The 12,180-nt window shown below is 38.7% G+C and overlaps 1 protein-coding gene across 1 annotated transcript in view; it reads left to right on the top strand.

Moving 5' to 3' along the window:
* LOC128742351 (uncharacterized) overlaps positions 1 to 8,414 on the top strand; it is an 82,121-nt gene extending 73,707 nt beyond the window's left edge. Inside the window, exon 9 of the mRNA XM_053838687.1 lies at positions 8,125 to 8,414. Within this exon, the coding sequence (XP_053694662.1) occupies positions 8,125 to 8,234 (110 nt within the window). The 3' untranslated portion in view covers positions 8,235 to 8,414. The remainder of the gene's footprint in view (positions 1 to 8,124) is intronic.
* Positions 8,415 to 12,180: the final 3,766 nt, after the last annotated feature.

Genomic DNA, 12,180 nt, shown 5'->3' with positions numbered 1-12,180 from the left:
ATTTTTGTGTTCTACCGTGATAAAAAGAAGTAGAATTGTTCTGTGATAGCATATTCACAGCTGTTTAGTTTCTAGAATAAGTAAACGAGATCATGATTGTGTGTTCTCCAAACCATCATCAAGACCGGATACGCGTAAGCGATTGCTGCTGGTTTTTTCAGCCTGGTTACGTGCTAGTGGAAAAACAGTACATTCGTTTCAGTATTGTTATATTGCGGCAAAGTTTTTATTTGGGAAAGTGTAGCCAAAAAAAGGTAATGTATGCCGAAATTAGTAGCGTGATGGGAATACCCTCCCGTACCCTACGTGCGTGTCAGAAAACGCAAATTTACACATTTTTTTTCGAAAAGGAGAGGAAAAAATGTAAAGGTTATATCTAAGACACTACCACTGTAATAACGAAGGGCTATGCAAAGTTAGTTTTTATATAGTTAGGCTTATGCAAATTTGAAAAAAAGTTTATGTCCTGGTCTCAAAATATTGTTGAAGGGGGGGGGGGGGGGGGGGGGGCAAGAAAAAAATAATAACATCAAACCCTAAATAACTAAACAAAATAGAAGAAACCAGCAGAGGTGGGCACCGCTAATCAGCTAACCGCTAATCTTTTAGCCAGCGAGTAGTGCGTTCGCTAGGTTTCAAATCTGTTAGCGCTTTCATTAGCTTCCGATAAGTTAAAGTGCCACTAAATAAACTACTAGCCGCTAATTTTTGAAAATAATAACAAAAATAAGTGTGCGGTTTCTTACAAATTGATAAAATTGCTCGCTGCTGTTCGCGACGCGAGCAAATATAGTTCATTCATGGCTAGTTGAACTATTTCCAAAAATTATTTTCAAAAATTAGTGGCTGGTAGTTTATTTAGTAGTACTTATGTTTATCGGAAGGTAATAGAAGCGCTAGCACATTTAAACCCTAGCGAACGTGCTACTCGCTAGCTAAAATGTTAGCGGTTAGCTGATTAGCGGTGCCCACCTCTGGAAACCAGCGTATATTTTTCCATATTATTAACAATTTAATACAGATATTTTGTACAGTACTTAAATTTTAGTTCAAAGCGAACCAAACTTCGATATTTTTCGACCCAAGCACATAAAGTAAGGATTCTGGTAGAGATGAACCAGTTTGATCATAGTGTGAAAATGGAAGTTTAGGTCCCTACCACTTTTTTGCTTGAAACGCATATACTGTGCAACCGACATGTTTTAAGAAAACAAATCTCTGAAACTATTCACGTTTGAAACCGCTTATTTCGTGGTCAACCTTTTAGTCATGAATATCAGGCCATTCATTCCTTTGTTGATGCTTGTTCTCCAACAATAACGTGTTCACCTTTGCTTATTAAGGATGCAAACTGTTTCGTAAATTTCAAGTTACGAACACTTCAGTCACATCCTTCCTGCATGCATCCAATGCATGGCAAAGAACTGTATCTCTGTGTTTTACGGTCCTACCATGCAAAATTAGGGTACGTACTTGGACACTTTACCGAATAAAACGACCAATTTGGAGCTCCCCAATTTGTCGTGTTTCTATCTTATCTAGTACCTATGACGCCAATTGCAATTCGGAATTTCTCCGTCAACAGCGGTACAGAATTTCACTCATATATATGTTTGATTGATTTTTGCCTCAATCTAATTCGTTGAATTAAAATGGAACGAGCAAACGAACGCCAAAATAGTCGCCTGTGACTTGCAATAGGAACCATAAAGGTTAGTTGGTGAAAGAAAGTTGATCAATACTAACGGGATAATTGCTTTAACTTTGTACATATTGGATAATTTATAGATGTAAACTCGTTGAACTGTAAAAAATCTGCATTTCACTAAAGAATGCAACATAATAATATAACTCTTTATATTTTTGCCCCTTCACATTTCGAAAATTTTTGAATTTTTGAAACTTTTTTTCAAATTTGTATAAGCCTTAGGAGCTTGCTTATTCAAATTATTTGTATGAAAACTAAAAAATTAATACTCTCAAACCTCTGGAATGAAAATAAGATCAGAAATATGAAACTTTTGTCTAGTTGTCTTGACGAAAATGTGCATTTCGATACAATTTAACAAAGTCAAAAACAAAACAACGGCTATTCCTTTAGCCTACAGAATTTAAAAATTGATTTCATTAGCAACCCCCACATCGAAGATATTTTACCAAATTGATCCCTTTTTCTCAATGGAATGTCCTTACCACAACACATAACATTTTCATTTCACTACTCTTCCAATGAAATGGCAAACATGCGCATACATACACTCAAAAAAATCAGCACGTCAAGTTTACGTGAAAACATAGGTAATTCTCATCCATCACACTTTTCATGTAACATTCACATGAATTGTTGGTAACTCGCACTCATGCTAACCAGTTTACGTGCGATCCCGGTAAGTTGTATTAATTTTCCCATTAACTAGTACATGAAGCTCACGTAAGTTGCTGTACAGAAGTTTACATGATTTTTCACGTGGATGCGACGTGCCGATTTACTCCATCGTCCCAAGCATTCTAGTAGGTCGTCTGAAAAGCTAGGAGTTGGCTACTCTTGCTGAACATCGTTCCTCTCGTTTCGATGTCCGCTCGCCGGATTCAACAAAACCTTCAGTAATATTAAATAGCATACAGGGCAATCCATCCTGTTGCCGAGTGTTCGCGAAACGCTCACATGGCACATCGTCCGCTCCAGCGTAGCTTTGATTAACCGCGCCAGTTTGTCCGGAAAACCGCCCTCGGACATTATATGCCATAGCTAATCGCGCTCAACTGTATCATGTGCTGCCCTGAAATCCACAACAATGCATGGGTACGTTGTACTACCGACATTTCTACAGGATTTGTTTGAGAGTAAAATTTGATCCGTAGTATCACCTCCCGCCTGATACTGCCCTAGAAATTCTGTAGCTATTGGGGATAGACGACGAAACAAATTCTTGGAGCGACGTTGGCCAGCGTAATGCCGCAATAATTACAACAATCTAGCCGCTCACCCTTTTTGTAGATGGGATAAACCGCACCTTCCATCCACTGCTCCGGTAGTTACATTTCTTCCGAAATTCCAGAAATTGTCCAGTCAAGTGCCGTTGCTAACAATTCTCGAATATTTTTGTAGGGTTCTGGTGGGACTCGGTCCTTTTAAATGGCTCTATTATTCTTCAGCTGACTGATTCCTTTCCGGATCTCCTCGAGATCGCGAGCCGGTACGCTGTTATCATCTGAGGCACAATAAGGTCAACTTCCATTGCAGCTCCTTCTGTTATATCGCCGTTGAGATGCTCATTGAAGAACAGCTTCCGCCTGTTGACCAACTCGCGCTCGTTTGGGATTAGATTCTCTCCCTCGTCCCTGCATATGCCAGGTTTCGGTGTGTAGCTCTTACGAGTTTGGTCATAAAACTTGCGCGAGTCATTAGCCCGAAATAGTCGTTTCAGCTCTCACGATCTCTATACTTCTTCTGGCACTTTTTTCACATAGGACTACGTCTTTCAGGTAAAGGAGGTAATTCCAAAAAATCTTTCTCGAAAAGTGGTCAGGTTTTGAACGCTTAGTGGTTTCCCGATCGATTTTCAATATTCTTACACCAATCGATTGGAAAATCTTCTAAGAATTGACCCAAAGGAAGAAAAGTATGGATTCTTGATGTTACTATTTAAACTATTTAAAAATAGAAAATAATGAACCAATGTTTTACCATAATTCTCGCTTCGTGATTGGTTGTTGGAAATGACGTCATCAAAGTGGAAATGCGTTTTCACGCATCGGCTTATAATTCAGTTAATTTTCAATAGATTTCCAAGATATATACACCAATTGATCGGAAAATCGATTTGGAAAATAATAGAAAACTATGGATTGAAAAATTTAATAATTTTTATTTTTTGCCTTCCCACGTCAGTGCTTCCCTAGCACGGATGACCGAAATATATACGATATGAGCTATGGGTTAAACTTCCTTATGATTGTATTTAATTTACGCCCTATAGAATCTGATCGAAAATTGTTGAGCTTCAGCTATTGCTGCTTCCCCGGATAACGCAACGAAGACATCCAAACATCACCAAGCGAGACGCCAACAAACAGCAGAATCCATCGACTCATCCGCCAGTGAATGATATGGTTTTGGCTGCTATGCCTTTTACTGCGCATCGTCAGCCGGTCAGCGGCTTTCGTTGGCGACACATCAGCAAGCAGCTAGCTTGCGACACATCGGACAGGCAGGTTTTGAGTCACATCCATGGCATAATTTTAAAGCTTGTATTTGTAACGTTGTTTGCCTTACGGTGCACTTTGTCGTCAGTTGGTCGTGTTCATCGGCTGCTGAGGAAATGAAAGTATGCTGAGCGTGTTTGAGCTAGAGCACTCGTCTCGCTGCCGTGATGGAATATCTAGTTGCTGAAGTTCTGGAATTGGAAGGAAATATGCTTCTCGCGACTACAAAACGACCAGAAATATGGCCTGGACTGGTATTTCATCTTGACTCAGGACCATACACGAACGGCTTCGTCGATAGCATAGCTGCTGAGGCTTTCCGGTGGTCCGTTGCAACAAGCCGTGCCTAGTTTGCGGTTATCGGTATTCAAATTTACCGAACAGAGAATTACGTTAAGTGCGTTAGTGCAAGTTTATTGCAAGCTGGAGCTATGATAATCAAACAATCGGTCCTTTTAAGGGTCACACAACGATTAACGAGTTTATTATATTTTCTTGACCAGTTAATACCATAATAACACAGGCAACGAGGAAAAAGTTGAACTTTTCGCCGTTGCGGACGACCAACAAATGGCGGGAATAAATTCACTGGTTACGGGCGACATTTTCTGCCACTTCCAAAACGTCTGCAGCTTGAAAATGCTTTATTATCAGTGTTCTTCTTTTGGAAACTGCAGAAAAGTTTTGCGCAAATTTTTCAGCTTTTTGAAAACTCACGCAAACCGTCTACTGATTACCAGAGGAAAAGCACTATTCAACGTAGAAACAGGTCATGAAAATATATTTACTGTTTGGTTTAGTGTGATTTCGATTCGTTATAAAATAGATTCAATCAATTCATGGATATAACTCCAAAATCGGTTGAGGATTGAACGTATACAATGTTACTACTTTGATTACTTTGATTATTACATACATGGATACATCCTACTATCGCTACTAACAGACTTACGTAGTTCTACGTCACCTATGCGGTCGTGTCTTGTGCACAACCCCGCAGATTTTTCGTAGTTACTTTAGTTGGAGTAGGTTGCCTTACTAGCGTTTCGCTACCGTGTTCCGTGATAGGGCTGCCATCTTAGGTGCAGAGCCGAGACAATACATTTCCTAATTCAGCCGCCTGCTCTACATCAGACGCTGTCGTGAGTCGCCCCTAACCTGGAGTACTACCGAGCACTTGGTTGAGGAACCGGCAAGCTACCAAGAGCCGCACCAGACAGACGTTCAAAGCTGATAAGACTATTCATCGTTGCAACTCTTAGTGTTCGCATGGGTGCCTCGTTGTCTGTCGATAAAAGACCTTAATTTTTAACCAGGGTTGGTTACCCGATCTCCGCAAAGGTTGCTAAAATTCCGACAGGTACCACGAAACGGTAGAGATACAAGTTGCTGGATAAGAGACCACTGGATATGGACCACTATGGGGTTTGCTTAACATTTTTTGTACAACTGAAACAAAATTAAATTCAAGATGATGCGTCAAATCAACTCTTTGAGCTAATAATGTCTTCTAACACAAAAATCATACGTTATCACGAGATGTTTCATACCGATCCTGCAATAAATATATATCGTTTTTAGGCAAGGAACCCGCAACTTTTCGTATAAAACCTAGAGCAAAATTACATCTTCTGGAAGCAGTGAGTCTGTATGTAAAGTCTCTATGAAAACATAGTCTACTCTATCGTGAATGGATGCATAGTATACATTGTATACAATATATACTAAAGTGTTTCTTAACATTGTTGCTGACTTCTCAGTTTTCACATGATTAGCTCCGATACATAGGTGTGAATTACGACAGGATATAGTCGGTTAGACATGTATCTAGAGAGTCAGAAGAGCGTCTAACGAAAAATATATTTACCAGAAAGTAAAGTAAATATGTCCAAGCTAGTTCAAGTTCGTTGAAACGTTACGTTTAACTAACTAACATCTATGCCTGAATGTTGGTACATAGAGTTCAGGCTGCTGCAAGATGTTCGAAGAATCAATTTCATTAGACAAAACTTTCCCCACAAACACAGCTGTCCCTTCGAACCGTCTTCTCTTAAATGTCTGCATTCCTAGAAGCTGGTAGCGCTCTACCATAGGAAATCGATTACGCCTTGGGAGAAACTACAATACATATCGCACGAATCCTAGCTATCCAATTGAACAGGAACTTTTTCACTATAATGAAGCTTAAATAAGTATAAAATAAATATGCTACGTTACAAAGCAATAAAATCACACAATACTTCTCGAAGCTACCGGTTCATAAACTACAGGAGCACCACTGAATAAACACGTCAACTAATCGCTGGAGCTCCCACCAGTGAATGATATTGCTGACAGTCTTAACAGGTATGAAATCGTCAGCATAACGCATGCGTCAATCATCCGAAAGTAAAAGCTAAACATCGTTAACAACCGTATGAAGAGCAATAATCCAAGATTACTGCCCTGTGGAACTCCAGACAGGTTTTAGGAATATGTAGCCTGCTCTTTTTCTATCTTCATAAAAAGGATTTAGTTTAACAGATATTTTCAATGGTGGATATGAAATTGCACTAGAAACAGCAAAACCTACGTACATTCATTTTCAAAGAGATTCTACTGAATATATTGTGTTCGACTGGAAAACGCAATCTCTTTTTTCAAGATTACGTTCCGCAGTCAATTTTCATCATTTACCAATTTTGCAGACAGATTATCTTCTTTCAAATTTAAGCTCAAAAAATGTTTTTTTTTTTTTTTTCATTTGCTGACTTGATTTCATTTGCTGACTTGATTTCATTTTCGACTGGAAAACGCAATCTCATTTGTCAGGATTACGTTTCCCAATCAATCACTCATTGTATGTAGCTTTCGCTGGCGAGCTTGTCTTCTTTAAATCTAAACGAGTACTACACTTACTTTGGATAACCAGCTGATTTGTGTCGTCGCGGAAAGAAAAATGATTAAACATGGTATGGAGGAAACCTACCCCCTGACCCCAACGCTGTTTGCTGAAACCGCCACATTACGTGGTAGCGCTAGAATAGTTTTGTTTTTAATAAGCAAGTGACCATACATTTTTTTAACGTAGGACTACGTCTTTCTTTATTATACTGGAACAGGGTAGCACTTTGAGAAAACGAAAATAGAAGTGTAACGTTTGAATGAAAGAATTCAAATGGTAATAACTACTAAACTACTGAACGAAACTGAACAATTCATATGTCGTTGGATTGATAAAATGACCAGCAATTTTATGGAGGGGGTAAGAGAGTAATTTTAGAGAGCGCATAAGAGGGGGGACTCCCATACAAATGAAACACAAATTTCCTCAAAACTCAAAAACTAATTAAGCAAATGGAACCAAATTTGGCATGTGGGGGTTTCAGAAGGCAAGATTTTTTTCTGTGGTGAATGGAGACCCCTCCCCTCTCCAGAAGGGGTTGGCTCCCATACAAATAATATACAAATTTCCTCATAACTCGATAACTAATCCAGCAAAAGGAACCAAATATGGCATGTGGGGTTTTTGGCGGTAAAAATATTTTCTATTTTTTAAAACTACAAACTCTAAGAAATATATAAAAATGATATACAGAGTACAGACATTTAGATTATAAATTTACGTAACAAACTACTGAACATTTTTAAATTGTCAAGTATTGTCGAATTGTACCCGTCGTATTGCTCGTAATACTACGTAAACCCCTCGTTCGTTCCCCCACCATACAGGTACAGACCACCATACTTTTTAATAATAAGTAAAGTATACTGCCGCTACTCGTATACCAGACCCATTTTTATAGAAAACTCCATAGAAAATGGGACCGTTATGCGAATAGCGGCAGTATATGCATATTTGAAAATCAGCTTGAAACAATCATTATCGTGAAGTACAGAAAATTTTAACCAAACACGTGTTTTTGTTTTCAATTTTAGGTATCGTGTCAGCAGGATACTCCTGTGCCAACCGGGGTCAACCCGGAATTTACCACCGCGTCGCCAACACCGTGGACTGGATTTCACACATCGTCCAAATTTCGCCCTGAGATAACCGCTAAGTCAAACTCATTTCAACCCACAGAAAGCAGCCCATATGAGAATTAGAGTCAGTCGAAGAAAAAAAAAATACGAAAGCTTGAAATCTACATTTGTATTGATTCGGTTTTACAATTCTTGGTGCTGAAAAAATTATTTATGAGGAATACCACCGGCAAGCAAAAAAGTTATTAAGCTAGATGATTTGAGCAACGTTTCAATGAAATATTTAAATATTTATTATGTCCTGGCGCAGTCAGAATTTAGCCGGGTGAACTCGATAGGTGGGCGGCTTTTTCTTAGTAAGCAAACTGAAAACAAAACAAATCTCCTAATTATGATACTTTAAAGCCTGTACCGTAATCAAATTTAGACGCCACGGTGCATCGCATAATTGCCCTCATTGAAATCAACGTACCAGCAAACCTGATTGTGATATATGTACTGACGAGACACGTGATTGATAGCGAATAGTTCACAGGACGCGATAAGTGTACACAAAAGCCAAGCGAGAATATGCAGGAGGATGTAAAAAGAGCAATACTGGAAGAGTAACAATCTACACTAATAACATGTTTCTGTGAAACTGTTCAATTAGTAGGACGTAAATATACAAAAAGACATAAGCCGACTCAGAATAGATGATATGCAAAATCAAACGAATTCATTAAACTATCAATTTCCAAACGATTTTCGATTAGCGAAATCGTGCAGGCCATCGTTTGCAATCGACAACAAGGAGCACACGAGTAAATCTAGAATCTTGGAAATCACCTCTAGCTGCCCGAATAGTAGCAAAAAAGTTAACGTTTTATGTAAATATAACATATCTGTCTTGTCTGTCCTAAAACAAACGGTAGGTTAGTGAACTTAGGTGTTTCAGTAGGTTTTTTAGAAAGGAAATAAAAAGCTAGCGACAAAAATTTGGCGAATCCTTTGCCATTGCTAGAGCTAGAAACGAATTGTTACCATACCAATATTGTGTAAAAAATTAACAAAACCAGAAAAAAATCTGTTGAACAAAAGTATCCAAACCGGTCGTCGAACCAAGCTTTTATACAGTAAGCCTGCTGTACGGTAAGAGAGAGAAGGGAGAAAGAAAAAAAAGCTTTGTACAGGAGCTAAAGCTCACACGAATGCCTGAAGTAAAGCAAGTGCCTGGATCTATGCAACGAACGTCGCTTTTGGTTCAGTTGTTTCTTTTCCGAAATGGTCCTTAATTAGTAGGTATTATGGAGCCTCAACTTTGTTTCTGTCTTACCGAGAAGATATCATCAAAAACGGAAATTAATTATACCTACATATATTTTTAAAATTGTTGCTATAACAATATAACAACGAGGATTTACGTAACCAGTTGCAATGAGAAAACAAAATGTCCGAGTCAAAAGTCCTTTATTCATACGAAGGATACCAAGAATTATAAGAAAGTGATATGTAACTATATTAAACTACATTTTCGTGGTTGACGCTACTTATTTTACTTGCTAACTTTACACTTATTTACATATATAGAGTAAGGAGGGGTAAAAGTACGATGCGGGTAAAAGTGCGATTCAATGATTTATCTGTGCAGATTCCAAGTAAATTGACTACAGTGGCATAGATGGGTGACTACTTTAACAGCTTGAATCTAATGTAAGCTTTGGTAGTAAAGATATATATTTTTGGATAGAACTAAGTGTAAACTCAATTATCTGAACAATTTTAGGCAAAATTAAAGCAAAATTGTAATTGTGTGGTACATACCTATTGTACCGGGATGTTGAATCTAAACATACTGTCGATAATTGTAAGCGGTAGGCACCATACAATTGTCCTAGCGCTATCGAAACATCATTATTCAGTCTAGATTTGAACCCTTTTAAACATCTTTTTAGATAATTTCATTTCTATAATGAGAAATCATTCGATTTCTTATCGAAATGACTTAAACCGAGCTCTTGTAAAAAAATGATCAGCAATTCATAGAGGGATATTTGAAAAATTGTTAATTTTATCCCAAACAGATTAAAACGTTTGGGATAAAATTCATCAAGAATGTAAATAGTCCAACAAGGCAGTAGTTGTGCGAGAAAGGACATATGTTTCAACCAATAGTTCACTTTCCGAATACTTTTTTGGCTGCATTTTTAGGCAATTCAAACTATATGTACTCTATCTTCAAAACGGAAAGCTTTTCCCCGAGTGTTTGTTGTGCAGCTAAATATGCTTTAGTTAAACATTGTTTTAAAAAATATGTGGTTCCATTCTTTGCAAAAATACTGCGCAAAATTACTTAAAGAAAAATTTATACGTTGCTGTCCGAATACTTTTTTGGTTGACTGTATCTGTTTTGAAAATACGGCGAAAAGAATTTACAAAATATATTTCGCTTTTCCGTAATTTAATCTAACCCCGTCAAGCGTCTAGCGGGGTAAAAATGCGATTCACGGACGGGGCAAAAGTGCGATTCATGGACGAGACAAAAATGCATAGCTAATTAAATGCAGCTTTAGGCACTATATTACAGATACTAGAAATGGAAGATCCGCAGAAAACTGTGTGCTCTACAGATGTTGGCGAAGGAAAACAATGTTTTTTCGCTGATGAAACAAAATACAAACGTTCGGAAAAGTTTCGATCTAACGGAGGCTGCAATATACCAACGCAAAATAGGAAAGGTGCAAATTGAGAATATTCCTTACCGAAACATAACGCAGATTGAAGATAATATGGTTTTGTTAGCTACTGTTGTGCTAATTTCATGGATTCGAGTTTCGCACTTATGCCCCGCGGTATTCGCACTTTTGCCCGCTAGTGGGGTAAAAGTGCGAATCGGCACTTGATCAGAAGAGAGGAAAATTTATATTGCAAAGCACTATTACCGCGGATGATATATAACTGAATGTGATGATGTTGAGTTACTGCGTCAGTATAAAATATATTAAGTTATTGTCCTTTATATCTCACGAAAATTGACGACATCTTCAAACATCGCACTTATGCCCCGCCCTACTCTATATATATCAACAGACACAGTTGCCCTAATGATAAAAGAGTCTTAACATTAAAATAATTTTTGTGCGTTGCACGTTACGGGACAAATGATAGTCGAAAACGGCTGACACTCTGTTAAAAACTTTTTGCAAGCCTATAAACCCACTGTTGGCACCATAGTTGGTTCGTCGGAGCGGTAGACGTAGTGTTGGAACTATCCTTAAAGTTCTGGAGGGGGCGTTTACGTTTATCAACAGGAGGATGTCTGGGCAGTCGATACGGGCTGTTAAAACGTCTGCGACAGTCATTGCACAAGAGGTATCACGGCGAAGCTGGAGTGTGTCGAGTCGAAGAAGTTGACAACGTTCCTCATAAGGTGTGACCTTCTTAGGATGTCTCCAAGGTAGAAGGCGTAGAGCATAGCGAACGAATCTACGTTGGATATTTTCGATCCGTAATACAGCGTTGTTGTAGTGTGGATTCCACACCGACGAGCAGTATTCGAGAGGAGATCGCACTAATGAGCCGTATAAGGCGATAGGCATAGTACGTTTCGGAATTCTCTTGTCATGCGAATAATTCGACCGAGCATTATAGAGGCTCTAGACACAATGAATGACATGTGCTGTTTATAGGTGAGACGGCAGTCCAGTATTACGCAAAGGGCCTTCACGTGATCGACTCGTGAGATCGGGGTTGAATCAAGGCTGTATTCAAAGTTCAGCGACTGCAGTTTCCTGGTAAACGTCACTACTGAGCATTTCGATGGGTTGAGTAGCGTGCGGTTTAGTTCACGCCAATGCGCGAAAATGTCCAATTGTTTCTGGAGGAGATGAGCATCGCCGATGCTGTTGATTTTCGAGAATAAGTTCAGGTCGTCTGCAAACGCCAAGCAAAGGCTGGCAAAGGGTGAACATGTGCATTCCATAACCTCTGTTCATTAACTCCTATTCCTACCTCCACGAGGTGCCGGCTGGG

The sequence above is a fragment of the Sabethes cyaneus genome, chromosome 3, assembly GCF_943734655.1.
Source record: "Sabethes cyaneus chromosome 3, idSabCyanKW18_F2, whole genome shotgun sequence".
In the NCBI taxonomy this organism is placed as follows: Eukaryota; Metazoa; Arthropoda; class Insecta; order Diptera; family Culicidae; genus Sabethes; species Sabethes cyaneus.
This window is presented reverse-complemented; position numbering and strand designations above follow the sequence as displayed.